We start from the raw sequence: 23,280 nt of genomic DNA, 5'->3' as shown, positions 1-23,280 counted from the left end.
GGAGCCTTCATAGTTGTCAAGGTGAGATCTTGGAGTTTGGCAAAAAAATACACTTACAGACAAAATAAGAGATTAAAAAGGGGTTATGCTGCAGACCAATGTCAAAAGTAAGTGCAATAATGATACTTACCCAAAGCAATAGCAACTTGAAATCTTTCTAAAAATAGGAAATATGATGCTAAGAGCTGCTTGCTACTAATGAAACATTCCAGCTCAGAGGATGTATGGAAAGAATACATGCAAGGCTGTGCAGATCCAAATAAGAAGTATGTCCTACACTAGGTCCTGTATCACACACTGATGGCATGTAAAGGGGAAAGGACATTATGAGCAAGTCTCTTCCACTGCCATCTCTACTTACCCCTCTCTCTCCCTTATAAATATTCATAAGCATCATTTCACATATCACATACTAGCTTTGATGCTTAATCCAGCCACGTTTTGTACTTAAGTGTTCTGCCAGATCTCAAAACCTGGAGGTCAAAATACAAGGAACCATGTAGCAACAGAACTAATAAACCTGGGTGCCCTTGGCCTAAACCACCGAGGGACCCATCAAGTACTTAATTAAATCCAGTGTGATTAAAGACTATGGTAAGGGACTATAAAAAAAAAATCCATATGTATAGCTTAACTGTGTTCTCTGCACTGCTTGCTATTCCTTTCCCCACCTTTTTCACCTTGCAATCTTCTATCCATTCATCACAAATTAATTCAGATATAACCTAGTCCAAGAAACCTTGCCAGGCCAGCCTCTAATCTGTTTGGAGTCTTTCCTTGGTATATCAGCAACACTCTAGGACTTCTTTCTTGTGGTGCTTACCACACTGGATTGTAATTATATGATTGTCTACCTCTCCAATAAAGTATGAACTCACTACAAGAAAGTCTATGATTTAACCTGTTTAAATACATATATTAAAGGGCAAAGGTAATGAAAATGGAGAAGCAGAAGAGAATCAAATTTGGACGATGATAAGGACTTTTTCTTTTACTCTAAGTGGAATAAGAGTATGAAGAAAGAAGGGACAAGACCTCACCTACATTTTTTTTTTCAACGTTTATTTATTTTTGGGACAGAGAGAAACAGAGCATGAACGGGCGAGGGGCAGAGAGAGAGGGAGACACAGAATCGGAAACAGGCTCCAGGCTCCGAGCCATCAGCCCAGAGCCCGACGCGCGGCTCGAACTCACGGACCGTGAGATCGTGACCTGGTTGAAGTCGGACGCTTAACCGACTGCGCCACCCAGGCGCCCCTCACCTACATTTTTTTAAAGGATCACTATGAGTGCCATATGGAGAAGTAACTAGCATGGATAACTAGGAAGCAATTTCTGCAATGGTCCAGTTAAGAATAACAGTACCACAGGGTTCCTGGGCGTCTCAGTCAGTTGAGTGTCTGACTCTTGATTTCGGCTCAGGTCATGATCCCAGGGTCATGGGATTGAGCTATACATCAGGCTCTGCACTGACAGCACAGAGCCTGCTTAGGATTCTCTGTATCTCTTTCAAAAATAAAAATTTAAAAATTTAAAGAGATAATGGTACTTTGAACAAGGAGGAAGCAGGAGTGGGTAACCAGATTTGGGGGAGTCTCACAGTTGAAAGACAGAATGGATGAGAAGTATGAGAAATTACCGATAAGCTCAATTAGTGGGGTGCCTAGGTGGCTCAGTCGGTTAAGTGTCTGACTTTGGCTCAGGTCATGATCTCACAGCTCATGAGTTCGAGCACTGTGTTGGGCTCTGTGCTGACAGCCTGCTTCAGATTCTGTGTCTCCCCCTCTCTCTGCCCCTCTCCTACTTGTGCTCTGTCTCTCTCCTTCTCCCTCTCTCTCTCTCAAAAATAAACATTAAAAAATAATAATAGTAATAAAAAAATAAGCTCAATTAGTAAAAGGATAAAAACTCAAACAAATATCAAATAGATACAGCAATTTCAGAGAAATACACTATAAAGGGGAAAAAAGCAAAGCAGTTGAGAGGTATAGATGATAACTTTAGTACAGAGAAACAGCCAGGGGGCTTATACCTACTATTTCACAAAACTTTCGTTATTATTTTTTAAAAACTTATTCTTTATTTTCTTCTTTAAGTTGAAAGCTAAGAATCTGCAAAGAATTATCTATAATTGGTTTTTACCATTCCATGTGATTTAAGAGAAGCTTTCCAAAAATGTATTCTATATTGTAAACTGAGTTGCACCCCCACAAAAAATTTTCATTTTAGAATCTTTTTTTTATTACACCAAATGGGCACTCTGCCTCAGAACTCCATCACACATAGCAGTAATGTTCCTGACTTTTACAACATCATTTGGCCTCCTCATTATTACTCCATAGCTTTAGATGCTCTACCGGTTAAGCTATGTGGAAAAGTAAGATACCAATCCTAGAGCACAGATTTAAGGCACCAGATCAACCACCTCAACACTTACACATGAACATAATTAGCCAGTTTCTCACCTGAGAGTTTGACATTATCCAATGAATTCTGATCTGGCTGCTTCCTGCTAGCAGAAGCCTCTTCTTCTAAAGGAGATTCTGGGTTCCCCATCTTCACTGCTTCTTCTGATTTTTCACTGACCTTGAGGTCTTCTGGGTCTTGGTCAGGGGTGAGGCCCTCCACCCTATCGACTGCAGGTGACACTTCTTCATCCTCCTCATTCTTAAGCCTCTTAGGGTAAGAACCAGTGCACTGGAAACTATTAACAAGAGACACTGTGGTCAGAGCAGAATGTTTGCTGTGGACAGGATAAAACACATACCAAAACAAACGTTATTATCACTTACTGAAAGAAGTGAAAAAACTAATAGCTTTTTCATCATTATGCAAAAATAATCTTCACAATTAGTAGATTAGATTTGAAATTGAAATCTTAGTGTTTTTTTTTTCAACTTTTTTTTTGGGGGGGGGGGACAGAGAGAGACAGAGCATGAACGGGGGAGGGGCAGAGAGAGAGGGAGACACAGAATCAGAAACAGGCTCCAGGCTCCGAGCCATCAGCCCAGAGCCTGACGCGGGGCTCGAACTCACGGACCGCGAGATCGTGACCTGGCTGAAGTCGGACGCTTAACCGACTGCGCCACCCAGGCGCCCCTGAAATCTTAGTTTTAATAACAATTTACTAAAAGTGAAAATTAAAACAATTGTAAATAATTTATTATTAAATATTATTGGGAAAATGTCATTGCTAACATTTTATAACAATACTAAAAGAAGTCTGAAAATAAAAATAAAGTGAAAAATGATGACATGGGAAAAATAAATCAATGAAGAAAGCAAAAGGAAAAGAGGCGATCTCTATAATCTGCTGTTAAAATCTGAATAGATTATTTACATTCTAAGGTGAACACATCCCTCATTTTTGCATAATTCTGAAGTATGCATGAAAATCATTAAAATTAAATGCCAAATCATCATTAGCTAAAGGAATTAAGAAAGGAGACAGGCTAACTATATGTATTTAACATCTTATATCTAACTCTTGTTTTCAGAGCGGATGCCATTTTAATTGTCTTATTCTCAGTATTTTCCAGAAAGTCACTTGATGTCTTTGTTGTAGATACCTTTTGTATAAGACACATTTCTGAGGCACTTGAGTGGCTCAGTCAGTTAAGCATCTGACTCTTGATTTTGGCTCAGGTCATTCTCTCACAGTTCCAGGATATTAAGCCCCAAGTTGGACTCCATGCTGGGCACGGAGCCTGCTCAAGATTCTCTCTCTCTCCCTCTGCCCTTCCCCTGCTCACAAGGCATGCACACACGGGCTCTCTCTCATAAAAAAGACACATTTCCAACACTATCATTTAAGAATAATTACAACTAAAATCTAAGCAACATGTATTTCCATGTCCAAACACACACACACACACACACACACACACACACACACACCCCACAACACTATGCACTATAGAAGTCAGAGTGGGCAAGGGTCTGAGATAGAGGGAGTAGCCAAGGATAACCAACATAAATTAGCTTTGACTTCTACTTCTAATGGTACTGGTATCATCATCATCACTATCATTTTTATTGAAAACCCATGCATAGGCAACGTGGGAAATTGTCACATCACGAATGGCATAGTACTTGTAAAATAACATGGTTGATCTCTCTTTGAGATTTCAATAAATCATTCCCTGTTTTAAATTTCCTGGAAAGCAGAAAAGTCTAGGATCAAGCCACAAGACTGTGCATAATCAATGACCCCCTCTAAACATGAGGCTTTCTAACTGGGTGAGCAAAGTCCATTGATTATTTTAACCTACGAAAAGGCATTTCAAATCTGTCCAATGTCATAGATCTATGTTCTCTGTCAACCCAAAAAGGCCACTATAGTTAGTCACTAGAAGACCAAATCATTCACCTAAAGTATTGTGTTTTCTGTTCATTAAAGAACAATTCTCAAGATGTTCTATTGGTGTTTTTTCTGAACTCAGATTGACTATTGCCTCCTCCCACAGGTAGGCTTTTTGGCAAAGACTCTCTATATCAGTATTTCCCAAACATTTTTTAGTACAACCAGCCAATTATAAGTTATATATTTTAGATAGTGATACAACACACACGTACACACATGTTCACACATCATGAATTAATACTTATACTTTTTATTCTACTTTACTTCCTAATTTAAAAATGTTGTTCCTAACCTACTAAATAAATTTGAAAACCAACAGTTTGAAAATCACTGCTGTAAACTGCAGGGTAAAATAAGAACACCTGAGTTTTACTTTTGCTACTAATTCTGCACCTCAGGTATATCTCTTATAAAATGCAGAAGTGTGACTCCACGTTAAGTTTCTTCTACCCACTACAATTCTAAAATAGCAAAAAATAAATGTCAGAGTAATAAAATAAATACCAGAAGTGTGGTCAAAGATTTGAAATTACATTGTTATTTAGCTAATGGGGAAAAAAAAGCTACAAATAAGCTACAGGTCCAAAAACAAGGGATTAAATACATGCAGGCATTAAATATTATGCTGAACCAAATCATTTAATTATATGAAAAAAAAACACACAAAACTGGTAATCAAAGGGTTAACAGAGCATGGCCCCAATTTTGGAAAAGTATGTAATATTATATAATAAATACATATGTAAAGGATATCTACCAAATGTTAAAACTTGTTATCTCTGGATTATGATGTTATGGGTGGTTTGGGATTCCTTCACTATTCTTTTTCTTATTTTACAAATATTTCCCAATGCCCAAATATTACTTTTACAATCTGAAAGAAAAACAATGAGTAATATTGGAGAACAAAAGTTTAACATAAACCAAGAAAATATAAGAGCCTGAAAATAAAAGTTGCCTGAGGACCTGAGCAACGTAACACACACCCTATTCAATGGATTTTAAAATAGCAAGATGCCCACCTAAAAGAAATGGCCCTGGCCATCCAGTACTGTTCTATATGTCATGTATAGCATGTCAGGAATATTCACAAACACATTATACCCCCCACTTCCTATATTCTACTTATTACACAGCTTACGAATTATACTTTCCCTCAAATTTTCAGTAAGATATTAAGTAAATTTATGATGAATAAACAGGAAAAAGCAAATACATAGTTTCTGAGAACATCACATTCAATGACCCATTTTTATTGAGTAGGTATAAGTGGAATGGGGTGGGAAGAAATCATTACCTCCTGGATGCTTTTCTTACTTTCCTCCTCCTCTGCAGCCATGCTTTTACTTCAGGTGTGGATTCTGGAGTAGGCCTTGTATGGTCAATGGTGTATATATCCTTTCCTTGCTTCCAAAGCTGATATCTGTCTGGCTGAAATTTCCTCACAAAAATATCCATTGAAATTTTCACCATGTCTTTCCTGCAGGTGCACTGAAACACAACAGGGATCAAATGCTTTAAACATTTTACTGGCTACATAAAGTCACACCGAGTCATACTTTGTACCATACATGAATACTCACTACATACTTGAGGGTAATGTTTTACATTTTTTAACATTCAGTGAATGATAAATTCAATTTTTTCTGAATGGAGGTGACAACCTCTACATTCACATTTACAAATGAAAAAATAAGATGAGAGAATGCAGTACAGAGTTCATCAGGAACTGTGTATCAAGAACAACTGAAAGGAATGAGCACACTTTTGAAAGCATGCCTGCAACAGAACAATTACCCTCTCATCATAAGTATGTATCAATATACTGAATGCTGGAAGGTCTATAAAGTTGAAAACCTAGGTTCCAATGAATAAAAGTAGCCAATTAATGTTTGATTAGAAAAATTCAACCAATGAACTGAGATAAATTTTCTCTGATATATACTTTAATCACATTTATGCTTGTTAATAAATATACTCTCACAAATTAACCAATAATTAGAGCAAAAAAATGACTTCTCTTCTATGTCCTATCCATAAGACACTCATCACCATCTCTTTAAATATGTAACTAAGAAAACCGAATAGTGTTAAGGGCAGAAATTCAAAGAAAATATTATTTTAAATCTACCAGAACTTTGATTATTGTGAATACATAGTCAGAAGTTCTATCTTATAAAACAAGTTTCTTATAAAGACTTCAAAAGGTTAAACTGTGTCTAGGCCAAGATGCCATGTAACATGTCAGATATCATTCAAATGGTGGTACAGAAGTAGTCTCAAAGATGTAACTAACAGGCCCTGACAATCCCTGGCAAACATGGCAAGAGCCTGGTTGATTCAACAGCCTTGAAACAATAAGTCTCTCAATATTTTGGTGATAAAATCATCATCTCCATCCAAATTAACTTCAAAGCCTTAATTTTCCAGCCTGTACTAGCCACCCCTAGAGTCCAAATCTTGACAGATACAATGCTTTGAAAGTTCAGGAAACACCCTACAGTCAACCTGCCTAAAATAACTTCTTCAGCTGTAAACAAATATTCTGTAATCAATGATACCATGATTCTTCCATTCTCCTACATTCACAGTCAACATTTCCTAATCCCTCCCTTCTCCTCTACTGTCATCACCCTGTCATCATCTGCTATTAGACCTTCCTTTTAAATGTCTCCTGAGTAAAGTCCTTAACCAGACTCCTTCCATCTTTACTTGCAGACAATACACCCTAGCAAACAAAACTAATTCATTTCTCTGCCTGCAGTAGCTCCTAGCACCAATTCACTCTTACAGCTACCACTTTAAACCCCCTCACATATCTTGTAATCTTTCATTTCTGAGTTCAACTGTAATCTAACTTCCTCTACCGTTAGAATAAAGTCTAGACTCCTAAGTCTGGCATTCAAGGGATGCAAGATTTGACTCTGCCAGGGAAATTTCCAAGTTTCTCTCCCATTGCAAATCAACATAAATACTCCTCTTCAACGCAAGGAATTGAAGAGAGCCCAAATGCACCAGACGTTTCCTTCACTCAGTACCTCTGTTCCTACCACAATGCCTTCCTGCTCGCTGTTCTGCTATCTGCACTCCCCCCCCACAAAAAAAAAAAAAAAAAACTCATCCTAAACACTGTAAGTTGAACCAATTATTCCTCTGAATGCAGTAATGTTTAACTACAACTCTGTTTTATATTATTAGTTAGGAATAGAGAAAGTTCTACAACATTTTGCTATAATTATCTTGGGTTAGAAATATGGAAAATGGAAATCCTGAGAAATTTTAGGATATTTGGGTTTAAAATGCAATATTTTCACTAAAGGTAGAAATAGAAGTTCAGACTCATCAGCAGAAACTTTCTTATTTTCTTCAAATGTTACTAATACTTACTTCATGAAGAAAAATAAGGGAGTAAACAATATAGACACTATTCAGTTACGTTAGGAAAGGAGAATTCTGTTTAAATTCATTTTAATTTCCCATACCCCTCTCCCAGAAGTCCTAGATTTTGCAAACATGCAACAAGATCTACCCCTCAGTTGATTGCTCAACTCACTCCAAAGACAACAGGTAAGTGTTATTTCCAAATTTAAATATTTAGAAATAAACAGGCAAAAAAATACCCAAAATTATGCAAGGAATAATGTCACAGTCAAAAATAGTAAAATTCAGCAGGACAGAGAAATCTATTCTTGTTACTAGTGACAAATAGTAACACTCATCTAAACCCCAATGAAAATTAAATGAGATCATTTAAGAGAACGTAATACATACCTTTATTAGTAGGAAAGAATAACATTAGCAGTCCCATTTAGAAATAAAGAAACTTGCACATTACATATTGGTACAAAGAGCAATAATCAGTAATAGATAATACTTTTCAAACAAACTATTTGTGATATCAAGTCAAAGTACTAATAAGAATAGCTATTCTTGGGGCGCTTGGGTGGCGCAGTCGGTTAAGTGTCCGACTTCAGCCAGGTCACGATCTCGCGGTCCGTGAGTTCGAGCCCCGCGTCAGGCTCTGGGCTGATGGCTCGGAGCCTGGAGCCTGTTTCCGATTCTGTGTCTCCCTCTCTCTCTGCCCCTCCCCCGTTCATGCTTTCTCTCTCTCTCTCTCTGTCCCAAAAAAAAAATAAATAAACGTTGAAAAAAAAAAGAATAGCTATTCTTGTTGCTTCTTTTAAGAATATACACATATTGGGGCACCTGGATGGCTCAGTTAAGCATCTGACTCGGCTCAGGTCATGATCTCACAGTTTGTGAGTTCAAGCCCCGCATCGGGCTCTGTACTGACAGCTCGGAGCCTGGAGCCTGCTTTGGATTCTGTGTCTCCCTCTCTCTCTGCCCCTCCCCTGCTCATGATATGTCTCGTGCGCTCTCTCTCTCTTAAAAATAAATATTTAAATACATATGTTTAAATATATAAGCATAAATATATAAATATATAATATATTATATAAATATATATAATAAAATATATAATAAATTATATAAATATAAATACATACACACACACACACACACACACACACACACACACACTGGTTAAAAATGCAGAGTCCAAATTTAGAGAGAATTGTCAGAAGCTTGTATGCATTGAATTCTTCCATATTTCAGTACCCTAAGACTTATTACAGAGTCATGACTATTTGTTCCTATCTCCCAAAAAGTCAAATTCATGTTAGCATTTATACTAAAAACAACAATCTAACTTAAAGATGAAAACACTTTAAAATTCAACAACTTTCTAAGACAGAAAATATTAATTTAGTTGTTTGAATCTTAGAATTGGAATTTTCACATAACCACAATAAATGATAAAATACTTAACACACCCAAACTGAGGTATTCCTTTAACATATTTTCTTCATGACACACAGGATGGCTAATTAATTATGAAAAAAAATACTTTCATGTGCAAATGTCTCACAAGGAAGGCTTTGAAGGTAGGAAAAAAATGTGTGAAATGATTCTGCTTTTCAGTCTATTTATAAAAATTAAATGCTAATTAGGAAGGAACTAAGGAAAGAATGCCTTAAAATAATAAAAGCCTAATAGCAACTTGATATGGTTGTTATGATTATGAGGGTGTTAAAGGTTGAATTGTGACCCCCTCAAATAGTATGCTGAAGTGCTCACCCCAAGTATATCAGAATGTGATCCCACTTGGAAACAGGGTTAAGGCAGAAGTAATGACTTAAGATCATACTGGAGTAGGATAGGCCTTTAATCCAATAGGACTGGTATCACTATGAGAAGAGACACAGCACACAGGCAAGAAGGCCATGTGAAGATGAAGGCACAGACTGGAGTCATATATCTACAAGGCAAAGACCACCAAGGATTAACTTCCACCACCAGGAAGAGGCAAGGAAGGATCTCAGGGGGAGGACAGACCTTCTGGCACCTTGATTTTGGACTTGCAACATCCATAACTGTAAGACAACACATTTTTGTTGTTTTAAGCCATCCAATTTACGGTGCTTTGTTACAGCAGTCCTCAGAAACAATATAGCCTTAGAAAAGTAATAACAAAGTTTTGGTACTGGCAAGCATTACTGCTGAACAAATGCCTAAAAAGATGTGGAAGTGGCTTTGGAGAAGAAAAGGGTAAAGAAACTTTGTCAACATAAACAATACATATATAGTCATGAACAGAATGTTGCTAGACATATAAACTTTGTTAAAGTTGCTTTCAGCAAGGTATCAGATAGAAACGAAGAACACAGGGGCACCTGGGTGGCTCAGTCAGTTGAGCGTCCAACTTCGACTCAGGTCATGATCTCATGGTTTGTGGGTTCAAGCCCTGGGTCGGGCTCTGTGCTGACAGCTCAGAGCCTAGAGCCTGCTTCGGATTTGATGTCTCCTCTCTCTGCGCCTCCCCCACTTGTGCTCTGTATCTCAAAAATAAATAAATGTGAAAAAAAGAAAAGAAAAAGAAACGAGGAACACAGTACTGGACGCTGGAGGAAAGGCGATCTCTTGATCTCTGTTATGCAGTGGCAGAAATGTGTTCTTCTGTTGGGCGGCAGGTAAAGCTTGTAAGTGATGAGCTTGAGTATGTAGCTGAGGATGTTTCCAAGGAAAGCATGAAAGGTGGATCTTGTTTTTTTGCTGTTTATTGTAAGATTGAAGAGGGAAGAAACAAAATGATGAAGGAACTGCTAAGCAAAAACAAACATGTCAGCCTATCCACCTAAGTGTGCTCTAGAGACCAGGCCAATGGTTTGTTAGGACAAACATCTGCTAAGGAGATTCAGCATGTGAGTTACAGATCAACTCAACCATCTCAGAAGAAGCCTGGACTAGAGATGTCGTTACCCTGGAAAGAAGTGTGGAGGACCTTTCTGTGTGATGGCTTGGGCAGCCATGAACTGCACAGAGAGCCAACACAGTTTTTGAGATTTTTATACCAGCAAAAATGTTGCTACCCTTGACTTAAAGGAACAGAGACAGAATGAAATGAAAGAAGAATCACTCCAAGGAAAAAGTCAGAGTAAAGAAGATTGAGCCAATAGGATCTGCTCAGGCTGTTATAGTAGCCTTAACAAACTAATATACTGGGGATTCAGAAAGATGCTGTCATGTTTTATGTAAGATACATTAATTGAGGGATTGAACCAACAGGAAACACATGCATATTAAAGTTTTCTAAATAAAAAAATGCAACAAAAATTGCTATCTACTCAACAGTATAAAAAATAATATACAAATTATTCCTTTAAATATGTTAAATTATTCCTTTGAAATTCTATTTGGGTTTATAGTACCTTGGAAGATGAGAAAAAGAAGAAAATGGTATCAATTTGTTGAACTACAAGATCACACTATGATGCAGCATAGTATGGTACTTAAAAATCTGGATTCATGGCACAAAAACAGACACATAGACCAATGGAATAGAATAGAAACCCCAGAACTAGACCCACAAATGTATGGCCAACTCATCTTTGACAAAGCAGGAAAGAACATCCAATGGAAAAAAGACAGTCTCTTTAACAAATGGTGCTGGGAGAACCAGACAGCAACATGCAGAAGGCTGAAACTAGACCACTTTCTCACACTATTCACAAAAATAAACTCAAAATGGATAAAGGACCTGAATGTGAGACAGGAAACCGGTCAAAACCCTAGAGGAGAAAGCAGGAAAAGACCTCTCTGACCTCAGCCGTAGCAATCTCTTACTCGACACATCCCCAAAGGCAAGGGAATTAAAAGCAAAAGTGAATTACTGGGACCTTATGAAGATAAAAAGCTTCTGCACAGCAAAGGAAACAACCAACAAAACTAAAAGGCAACCAACGGAATGGGAAAAGATATTTGCAAATGACATATCGGACAAAGGGCTAGTATCCAAAATCTATAAAGAGCTCACCAAACTCCACACCCGAAAAACAAATAACCCAGTGAAGAAATGGGCAGAAAACATGAATAGACACTTCTCTAAAGAAGACCTCCGGATGGCCAACAGGCACATGAAAAGATGTTCAGCGTCGCTCCTTATCAGGGAAATACAAATCAAAACCACACTCAGATATCACCTCACGCCAGTCCGAGTGGCCAAAATGAACAAATCAGGAGACTATAGATGCTGGAGAGGATGTGGAGAAATGAGAACCCTCTTGCACTGTTGGTGGGAATGCAAATTGGTGCAGCCGCTCTGGAAAGCAGTGTGGAGGTTCCTCAGAAAATTAAAAATAGACCTACCCTATGACCCAGCAATAGCACTGCTAGGAATTTATCCAAGGGACACAGGAGTACTGATGCATAGGGGCACTTGTACCCCAATGTTCATAGCAGCACTCTCAACAATAGCCAAATTATGGAAAGAGCCTAAATGTCCATCAACTGATGAATGGATAAAGAAATTGTGGTTTATATACCCTATGGAATACTACGTGACAATGAGAAAAAATGAAATATGGCCTTTTGTAGCAACGTGGATGGAACTGGAGAGTGTGATGCTAAGTGAAATAAGCCATACAGAGAAAGACAGATACCATATGGTTTCACTCTTATGTGGATCCTGAGAAACTTAACAGGAACCCATGGGGGAGGGGAAGGAAAAAAAAAAAAAGAGGTTAGAGTGGGAGAGAGCCAAAGCATAAGAGACTGTTGAGAACTGAGAGCAAACTGAGGGTTGATGGGGGGGTGGGAGGGAGGAGAGGGTGGGTGATGGGTATTGAGGAGGGCACCTTTTGGGATGAGCACTGGGTGTTGTATGGAAACCAATTTGACAATAAATTTCATATATAAATAAAAATAAATAAATAAATAAATAAATAAATTATGTACCCTAAACAAAAAAAAAAAAAAATCTGGATTCAAACCCCACCATCATTAGCTGTGTAACCTTAATCAACTTATTGAACCTCTCTGTGCCTCAGTTTTCTCATCTGAAAAACTGGGCATAAAAATTTTCACTAACCCAAGGGGCTGATAAAAAGACTAAACTTTTCGTACTTGTAAGGGGTGCTTGATCGCGGGTAGGTGAGATCATGAAGTTCCCATGCCAGAAACTAGGGAGCTGTGTGAAGCCATTTCCACCTCTCCCACACACGTGCCTGTGCACCACAATGATCCACCCCAATAAGCTAAGCAGCGCTGCCTAGTGGAGGACAGAGCCGTTACACCAAACCCGTCCAACTGTGCCCTCTAAGCGTAGAAAACCCCTAGAAAACCAGCACAGGTCACTCCACCTGCTTAAACTTTTCATACTTGTAAAACAGTTACTCAGACTGCAATAAATGTTCTATCAGTGCCTTTTTTTAAAAACAAAATAGGATGGGGCACCTGGATGGCTCAGTCGGTTAAGCATCCAACTTCAGCTCAGGTCATGATCTCGCAGTTCATGAGTTCAAATCCCACATCGGGCTCTCTGCTGACAGCTTGGAGCCTGGAGCCTGCTTTGGATTCTCTGTCTCCCTCTATCTCTGCCTTTACCCTGTCACACTCTCTTTCTTTCTCAAAAAAAATTTTTAATAGGATAAACCTTACAAAAATAGCCTAATACTGGTCTGACCACAAGAAAATAGGGGTTCATAGTATTATTAAATCTGGCCTTACTGGGAAAGTTGAATCAATTGAGGAAGTAAGACTCAGGTTACCATGTCTAACAAATAGCCCTAGGAGTCAATAAGAACTGTGTAGTGGTTTTGAAGAATCAAGAGCAATCATGGACTTCTGGTTTACTGAGAGATACTATAAGAAAACTGAGTCCTTCTCATGGGTGGAACCAGTGCTGTGCACATCCAGCTCCTGGTTGGGACATATGTTGCAGTCATCTAAACTCCTTGCCTTCCATTTTCAAGTAATCACTAAAACTGAAGGCCCAGAAGTCCGGCATTTATGAGGGGAAATGCCATGACATAAACTTATCCTGCAAGATGCCAAAAGTAGGAAACTGTAAGGTGGGATTAGATGGGGGTGGGGGTTGAATTCATGTGACTTCTCCCCTATAACCAAAATGAAGGGGAGAGTTTCTTCTCAATATAAGATCTCAGCATTTGCAACTATATGAACAGAACTAGAGGGTATTATGCTAAGCGAAATTAGTCAGAAAAAGACAAATATCATATGACTTCACTCATATAAGGAATTTAAGATTCAAAACAGATGAACATAAAGGAAGGGAAGCAAAAATAATATAAAAACAGGGAGGAGGACAAAACTTGAGACTCTTAAAGATAGAAAACAAACAGAGGGTAGCTTGAGAGGTTGTGGTAGGGGGGATGGACTAAATGGGTAAGGGGCATTAAGGAATCTAATCCTGAAATCATTATTGCACTATATGCTAACTTGGATGTAAATTTAAAACTTAATTAATTAATTTAAAAAAAACAGCTCGCTATTAGCTGCCTCCATGTATGTAGTTTTGAGAGACATAAGATAATATCCACTTGAATCTCAGGATTATAAAGAGTAACTTCCCATAAAAAAAAGGGAAATGTCCTCTTCTTTCTCACATACAATATTCCAATGAATGTTAACTACATAACATACAGAACAGAAAGAATATACAGAACAGATAGAAAATTTTAAATTTAAAGAGAATTACTCTCTTTCCCAGAAATTATTAATTTTCCTTGGGCTGCCTCTGAGGCTCAGGCGGTTACACATCTGACTTTATTTCAGCTCAGGTCATGATCTCATGGTTCATGAGATCAAGTCCTGCATTGAGCTCTGTGCTAACAGTGAGGAGCCCAATTAGGATATATTCTCTGTCTCTCTCTGGCTCTCTCTGTCTCTCTCTCTCTCTCTCTCACTGCTCCTTCCTCACTTGTGTGTGGGAGCTCTCTCTCTCAAAATAACTAAATAAGCATAAAAAAGAAATTATTAATTTCCCAACAATTATGAAAAGGGCCCAATACATAGGATGAAACAGATTTACTGATTTAGGACAATCAAAGAGTGGGGAGGAGGCAATAATAGCAACTCTTGTCTCAAAGATTTAGAATTGTCAAAATAAAGCACATATTGTCATTTTCTGCTGACACCAGAGTTGTTAGTGTGTCTAAACCTAAGAACACTGTCCTTTGTAATAAGAATACTAACATGTGAGGGAGCTATTTCTGTGGAGAGAGGACTGAGAAAGGTAAAGGTAGAGAGTGTGGCACACCACAATCATGAAAGAAAAGCACTCCCCCCAAAAGTAGCTGGAGAGAAAGATAGAGAAAGAGTGAAAACACAGGGAATGAACAAGAAATCTGTTCCCCAAAACCACTGATGGGAAGAAAGAGAGGGTTTCAATATCACAAGCATGCTATAAACAGTGTAGCACAGAGTCTGAAGTTTTGGAGTTCAGTGCCTGGAGGTGCTCTGGTGAGGAAGAAGGGTGAATCCCCAGGACCAGGCAGTGGGGTCTGAGAGGTCCATGTGCCACATGGGGAGAAGTGGTTCCCCTGCTTGGAGTACATTTGGTAGAGGCCCTAAGGCCTCCCTACAGAAAAAGGTCCCAGGCGACCCTGAAGAGCAGCCATGTTTGCTGGTACTGGGACAAAGATAGCAGAGTGCAGTGAAGCCTGGCACTGTGTGTTGTGGTTTGCCATAATCTCTGAACCTCTTCTACTGCCCAATCCACGAATGTTTTCTGGAGTAAGCCAGCACCTGCCATTGCTCAGCAAGACCCGCTCCCAGAGAGTCGGTGTGGGTCCAAGCCACAGGGGTCTACAAGGCGAAGGGTTGTGAAACACAACCCCATTTGAGATAAAACTCTGGAGGGAGGAGCTGCCTTGCAGGTGGACAGCTTGAACATGGACAGGGTAGAGGGGGGAGTAGACAGAAGCCCAAGACAAAGGAGGGGTGCTTGATTGACAATCAGTGAGAGAGTCAAATTCCTGTGCCACAGACTAGGGACCTAGATGAAGCCATTTCCACCTGTCCCGTGCATGATCCAAGATAATAAGCAGAGCCACCTAGTGGAGAACAAAGCCATTACACCAAGCCCCACCCCAACTGCGCTCTCCAAGCACATCCCCTTTGAAGACCAGCACAAGTCACTCCACCTGCTTACTGTACAAGACTTTAGAGTGCCTCATAATTTCAGTTCTAGGAGAAACTGGATATAACTTTATTTGGGACTCATTCTGTTTGCTAATTTCTTTTCATTCCTTCTTTTGTGCGTAAATTGTTTTCTTTTCCTTTCTTCCTTTTCTTTCTCATTCTTGGATACAGAAAGAGAAAAATTTACTTTTACTTTTTACTTATTTTTTTATTTTTTAATTTTTTTTATTCTATTTCATTTTCCTTATTTCATTTTATTCTATTTTATTACATAAAATTTTTTGAATTTTTAAAAAAAATTTTACCTTTTTCTATTCTTTCCCTTTTTTCTCTAGTGTATCAAGCTTCTTTCAACAAACAGACCAAAACACACCTAGAAGTTAGATTCCTTTATTTGCTTTTTTGTTTTGTTTTTAATTCTTATTTTTTACTTTATTATTTTTTTCTTCCTCCAAAATGACAAAATGAAGGAATTCACCCCAAGAAACAACAGGAAAAATAACAGCCAGGGGATTAATCAATACAGATATAAGCATGATGTCTAAACTAGAAGTTAGAACCACAATAATAAGAATACTAGCTGAAAAGGAAAAGAGCATAGGATCCCTTTCTGTGGAGATAAAGAAATAAAATCTAGTCAGGATGAAGTTAAAAATGCTATAATCAAGATGCAATCTGAAATATATGCCACGACAGCCAGAAAGATGAAGCAGAACAGTAAATCAGCGATTTAAAGATAAAATTATGGAGAATAACGAGCAGGAAAAAAAGGGGAGGGGGGAACAAAGGCAAAAGATAACAATAGTTTTAGAGAACTCAGTGACTTATTCAAAAGGAATAACATCCAAATCATAAGAGATGGAAGATATAAAGGGGCAAAAGACTGATGTGAGCAAATTATACCAGAAAACTTTCCTAAACTGGGGAAGGACAGACATCAAAATTCATGGAGCACAGAGAACTCCCATTAGATTCAACAAAAACCAACCATCAGCAAGGCATATCATAGTCAAATTCACAAAATACACAGACAAGGAAAGAATTATGAAAGCAGCAAGGGAAAAAATGTCTTTAACCTATAAGGGAAAACGGATCAGGTTTGCAGCAGACCTATCCACAGAAACTTGGCAGGCCAGAAAAGAATGGCAGGATATATTCAACATGCTGAATCAGAAAAATATGAAGACAAGAATTCTTTATCCAACATGCCTGTCATTTAAAATAGAATAGATAATGAGTTTCCCAAATAAAAACTAATGGAGTTTGTGACCACTTAAGCAGCCCTGCAAGGAATTTGAAGGGGAACGCTTTGAGTGGAGAAAAGACAAAACAAAACAAAAAACACCAAAAGCAACAATGAGTAGAAAGGACCAGAGAACATCAGAAACACCAATTCAACAGGCAACACAATGACATCAATTCATATCTTTCAGTACTCACGCTAAATGTCAACAGACAAAATGTTCCAATCAAAAGACACAGGGTATCAGAATATATAAAAATACAAAACAAATCTATATGTTGCTTACAAGACTCACTTTAGACCTAAAGACACATGCAGATTGAAAGTAAGGGGATAGAGGGGCACCTGGGTGGCTCAGTTGGTTAGCCATCTGACTTCAGCCCAGGTCATGATCTCACAACTGTGAGTTCAAGCCCCACATCAGGCTTTGAGCTGACAGCTCAGAGACTGGAGCCTGCTTTGAATTCTCTCTCTCTGTCTCTCTCTCTCTCTCTCTCTCTCTCTCTCTGCCCCTTCTGTGCTCATTCTCTGTCTCTCCCAAAAATAAACATTAAGAAAGAAAGAAAGAAAGAAAGAAAGAAAGAAAGAAAGAAAGAAAAAGAAAGGGAAGAGAGAACAAGTTATCATGTTAATGGTCGTCAAAAGAAAGCTGGTGTAGCCATACTTATACCAGACAATCTAGATTTTAAAATAAAGACTGTAACAAGACATGAAGAAGGGCATTATATCATAACTAAGGGGTCTTTCCACCAGGAAGATCAATAATTGCAAATATTTATGCCCCCAACATGAAGGCACCCAAATACACATATAGATTAATCACAAACATGAAGAAACTCATTGATAACAATACAATAATAGGAGGGGACTTCAACATCCACTAAAAGCAATGGACAGATTATCTAAGCAGAAAATCAATAAGAAAAAATTGGCTCCAAATGACACAGTGGACCAGATGGACTTAACAGATCTATTCAGAACATTTCATTGAAAAGCAGCAGAATACACATTCTTTTCAAGTATACATGGAACATTCTCCAGAACAGATCACATACTGGATCACAAATCAGCCCTCAACAAGAACAAAAAGATCGAGATCATACCTTGCATATTTTCAAACCACAACGCTATGAAACTCAAAATAAACCACATGAAAAAAATTGGAAAGACAATGAATACTTGGAGATTAAAGAACATCCTACTAAGGAATGAATGGGTTAAACAAGAAATTAAAGAAGAAATTAAAAAGTACATGGAAGCCAATGAAAATGAATATACGGCATCCCAAAAGCTCTGGGAGGCAGCAAAGGTGGTCATAAGAAGGAAGTATATAGCAATCCAGGCCTTCCTAAAGAAGGAAGAAAGGTCTCAAATATACAAACTAACCTTACACCTAAAAGAGCTAGAAAAAGAACAGCAAATAAAGCCAAAAATCAGCAGAAGAAGGGAATTGATAAAGACTAGAGCAAAAATCAATGGTATTGAAATAAAAAACAAAAACAAAAAACAAAAAAAAATACACCACATCAATGAAACCAGGAGCTGGTTCTTTGGAAGAATTAACAAAATTGATACACCCCCAGCCAGACTAATCCAAAAGTAAAAGGAAGGACACAAATAAATAAAATTATGAATGAAAGAGAAGACATCACAACCAACAACACAGAGATATAAACAATAATAAGAGAATATTATGAGCAATCATACACCAACAAATTGGGCAATCTGGAAGACATGGAAAAATTCCTGGAAACATATACACTACCAAAACTGAAACAGGAAGAAATAGAAAATTTGAACAGACCCATAACCAGTAAAGAAATTGAATCAGCAACGAAAAATCTTCCAACAAACAAGAGTCCAGGGCCAGATGATTTTCCAGGGGAATACTATAAAACATTTAAAGAAGAGCTAACAGCTATTCTTTTCAAGCTGTTTCAAAAAATGAAAATGGAAAGAAAACTTCCAAAATCATTCTACGAGGCCAGCATTACTTGATTCCAAAGCCAAACAAAGACCCCACTAAAAACGAGAACTACAGACCAACTTCCCTGATGAACATGGATGCAAAAATTCTCAACAAGATACTAGCCAACCAGATCCAACAATACATTAAAAGAATTATTCACAGGGGGAGGAGCCAAGATGGCAGAACAGCAAGGAAGTTTTTTTGTGTGTGTTTCACATCCATAAAATACAGCCAGATCAACACTAAACCATCCTGCACACCTAGAAAACTGGTTTCAGGATTAACACAACAATCTGCACAACCTGAACCACAGAACTCAGCAGGTACACTGCACAGAGAGGTGAACTGGGGGAGAGAGTTGTAGAGGACAGGGAACTGTTTTTGCTTGCAGAGAGAGGACAGAGATGGGGGGAGGGATAATATGGGAAAAGCACCCCCCCAAAAAAACTGCTGGAGAGAAAGTGGAAAAGTGGAGACAGCCACAGGGACTGGACTAAAAAGGGAGAAGGGAGAAAGGAGAGGGTTTAAATTCCACTAAGACTCTATAAACAGAGGAGGCACAGAGTCTGAATCTCTGCAGCTCAATACATGACAGTGCTCTGGTGAGAAGAGTGAATCCACAGGAGCAGAGTGAAGTCCAGGGGTCTTCAGGCCACATGGGAAGAGGTGGTTCCCCTGTTGGGAGAACATCTGGCAGAGGTTTTGTGCCCCCCTCCCCAGACAAAGGCCCCCATGGACCTGAGAGAACAACCACATTCGCTGATGCCAAAACAAGATTGTTGGGGGGTGAAACCTGGAATCAGATGTGTGTTGTGATTTTCCATAATTCCTGAATCACTGCTGCTACATGATTGCATGAACTTTTTCTGGGGTGGGCTGGCACCCAGCTGCAGTCTTTGGGCATCAGCAGTAGCACAGTCCCACAAATGTGCCAGCTGCACCCAACCATTGCTCAGTGAGACCCTTCCGAAGAGGGAAATAATGGGTTAAACCCACAGTTCCTCAGAAATAAGGAGTCAGGAAAAACAGCTGCATCTGAGATAAAACTCAGGAAGGAGGTGCTGCCTGGGGCTTGGTCACGGGCAGTGTAACACCGGGGAGTGGATGGAAGCTGAAGACAAAGGATAGGTGCACAATTGCTGATCAGGGAGAAGAGAGTTCCGAAACTAGAGACTGGGTAGCTGGGTGACGCCATTTTCACCACTCTTGTGCATGTGCATACACACCTAAAGCACCACAACAATCCACCCCAGTAAGGTAAACAGCGCCATCTAGTGGAGAATGGAGCCATTACACTAAGCCCCACACAACTGGGCCTACCTTACTCTTCAGGAACACAAATCTCTCTACCTGCTTAGTGGTTAGTGCTATAAATTACTTCATAGTTTGACTTCCAGGGGAAAATGAACTAATTTCAATCATATTTCAGTCCATTCGCTGGTCCATCTATTCAATTTCTTTTTCTGTATTTTTTATTTATTTTTTTTGTGTGAATATAGAAAGACAAAAAATTGATTTATATTTTCAATTTTTATTAAAAATATTTTTCTTTAATTTTTTCTACTATATTTTTTACTTTTGTGTAAATTTTTTCAAACTCTATTATTTACATCATTTCATTTTATTTTATTTCAGTGTATTCATTTTTTCAAATTTTCAAACAATTTCCTTTTTTTTCTTTCCCATTTTTTCTCTAATATATCAAGCCCCTTTCAACACCCAGACCAAAACACACCTAGGATCAAGCATCATTTATTTAATTTTTGTGTGTATCTGTGTTGTTTTTAATTTTTAATTTGTTTATTTTAACTATTTTAATTTTAATTTTTTTTACCTTGTTAATTCGTTTTCTCCCTTCAAAATGACGAAATGAAGGAATTCACCTCAAAAGAAAGAGCAGGAAAAAATGACAGCCAGGGACATAACCAACACAGATACAAGCAAGCTGTCTGAACCAGAATTTAGAATCACGATAATAAGAATACTAACTGGAGTCAAAAATAGATTAGGATCCCTTTCTATGCAGATAAAAGAAATAAAAACTAGTCAGGATGAAGTAAAAAATGCTATAACTGAGCTTCAATCTCAAATGGATGACACAGCAGCAAGAATGGTGAGGCAGAGCAGAGAATCAGCGATATAGATGACAAATTTATGGAGAATAATGAAGCAGAAAAAAAAAGAGGGAGATTAAGTCAAAAGAACGCGATTTAAGAATTAGAGAAATTGGTGACTCATTAAAAAGGAACAACATCAGAATCATAGGGGTCCCAGAAGATGAAGAGAGAGAAAAAGGGGTAGAAGGGTTATGTGAGCAAATCATAGCAGAAAACTTTCCTAACCTAGGGAAAGACACAAACATCAAAATCCAGGAAGCACAAAGGACTCCCATTAGATTCAACAAAACCAACCATCAACAAGACATATCATGGTCAAATTCACAAAATATTCAGGCAAGGAAAGAATCATGAAACCAGCAAGGGAAAAAAGTCCTTAACTTACAAGGAAAGATCAGTTGCAGCAGACCTATCCACAGAAACTTGGCAGGCCAGAAAGGAGTGGCAGGATATAGTCAATGTGCTGAATCAGAAAAATATGAAGCCAAAAATTGTTTATCCAGCAAAGCTGTCATTCAAATAGAAAGAGAGATTAAAAGTTCCCCAGACAAACAAACATTAAAGGAGTTCATGACCACTAAACCACCCTGCAAGAAGCAACAAAGACTACAAAGGACCAGAGGACACCGCCAGAAACTCCAACTCTACAAGCAATAAAATGGCAATAAATTAATATCTCTCAGTACTCACTCTAAATGTCAATGGACTAAATGCTCCAATCAAAAGACAAAGGGTAACATAATGGATAAGGAAACAAGATCCATCTATCTGCTGTTTACAAGAGACCCACTTTAGACCTAAAAACAACTTCAGATTGAAAGTAAGGGAATGAAGAACCATCTATCATGCTAATTGTCTATAAAAGAAAACCTGAGTGTCCATACTTATATCAGACAATCTAGACTTTAAAATAAAGATTCTAACAAGAGATGAAGAAGGGCATTATATCACAATTAAGGGGTGAATCCACCAAGAAGACCTAACAATTGTAAACATTTATGTTCCAAATATGATAGCACCAAAATATATACATCAGTTAACCAAAAACATAAAGAAACTCAAACTCGGACTCTCCGGAAGATGGCGGCGTAGGAGGACGCTGGGCTCACCGCGCGTCCTGCTGATCACTAAGATTCCACCTACACCTGCCTAAATAACCCAGAAAACCACCAGAGGATTAGCAGAACGGAGTCGCCGGAGCCAAGCGCAGACGAGAGGCCCACGGAAGAGGGTAGGAAGGGCGGCGAGGCGGTGCGCGCTCCACGGACTGGCGGGAGGGAGCCGGGGCGGAGGGGCGGCTCGCCGGCAAAGCAGAGCCCCCAAGTCTGGCTTGCAAAAAGCGGAGGGGCCTGACGGACTGTGTTCCGACAGCAAGCGCAACTTAGCGGCTGGGAGGTCATAAGTTAACAGCTCTGCTCAGAAAGCGGGAAGGCTGGAGGACAAAGGGAAGGAAAGCTGCTGAGCCCCCGGACGACAGAGCTCAGTTTGGTGGGGAACAAAGGCGCTCGCCAGCGCCAACTCCCCCGCCCATCCCCCGGCCAAAATCCCAAAGAGAACCAGTTCCTGCCAGGGAACTTGCTCGCTCAGCGCAAACACCCAACTCTGCGCTTCTGGGGAGCCAAAGCTCCGGCAGTGGATCTGACTCCCTGCTGCTGCCACAGGGCCCCTCCTGAAGTGGATCACCTAAGGAGAAGCAAGCTAAGCCTGCCCCTCCTGCCCCTGTGCACCTTGCCTACCCACCCCAGCTAAGACGCCAGATCCCCAGCATCACAAGCCTGGCAGTGTGCAAGTAGCCCAGACAGGCCACCCCACCCCACAGTGAATCCCGCCCCTAGGAGAGGGGAAGAGAAGGCACGCACCAGTCTGACTGTGGCCCCAGCGGTGGGCTGGGGGCAGACATCAGGTCTGACTGCGGCTCCGCCCACCAACTCCAGTTATACACCACAGCACAGGGGAAGTGCCCTGCAGGTCCTCACCATGCCAGGGACTATCCAAAATGACCAAGCGGAAGAATTCCCCTCAGAAGAATCTCCAGGAAATAACAACAGCTAATGAGCTGATCAAAAAGGATTTAAATAATATAACA

At 39.2% G+C, this 23,280-nt stretch overlaps 1 protein-coding gene across 13 annotated transcripts in view; it reads right to left on the bottom strand.

The window, feature by feature from the left end:
- Positions 1-23,280, bottom strand: part of KDM4C (lysine demethylase 4C) — a 473,115-nt gene that overhangs the window by 197,411 nt on the left and 252,424 nt on the right. For 10 of the 13 annotated variants that reach the window (XR_005786297.1, XM_040460839.1, XM_040460848.1 and 7 more), the window contains 2 exons: positions 5,661-5,854; positions 2,466-2,743 (listed from right to left, as the gene is read on the bottom strand). Coding sequence is in view for 12 of the 13 variants with exons in the window: in XM_040460839.1 (XP_040316773.1) it covers positions 2,466-2,743; positions 5,661-5,854 (472 nt within the window). In the remaining variant the exon portion in view is untranslated. The remainder of the gene's footprint in view (positions 1-2,465; positions 2,744-5,660; positions 5,855-23,280) is intronic. The other 3 variants (XM_040460852.1, XM_040460850.1, XM_040460845.1) reach the window with 1 other exon arrangement.

This window comes from Herpailurus yagouaroundi, unplaced genomic scaffold (assembly GCF_014898765.1).
Source record: "Herpailurus yagouaroundi ecotype Mexico unplaced genomic scaffold, PumYag 252, whole genome shotgun sequence".
Lineage (NCBI taxonomy): Eukaryota > Metazoa > Chordata > Mammalia > Carnivora > Felidae > Herpailurus > Herpailurus yagouaroundi.
The sequence above is the reverse complement of the archived record's forward strand: the minus strand, read 5'-3'. Positions and strand labels throughout refer to the sequence as shown.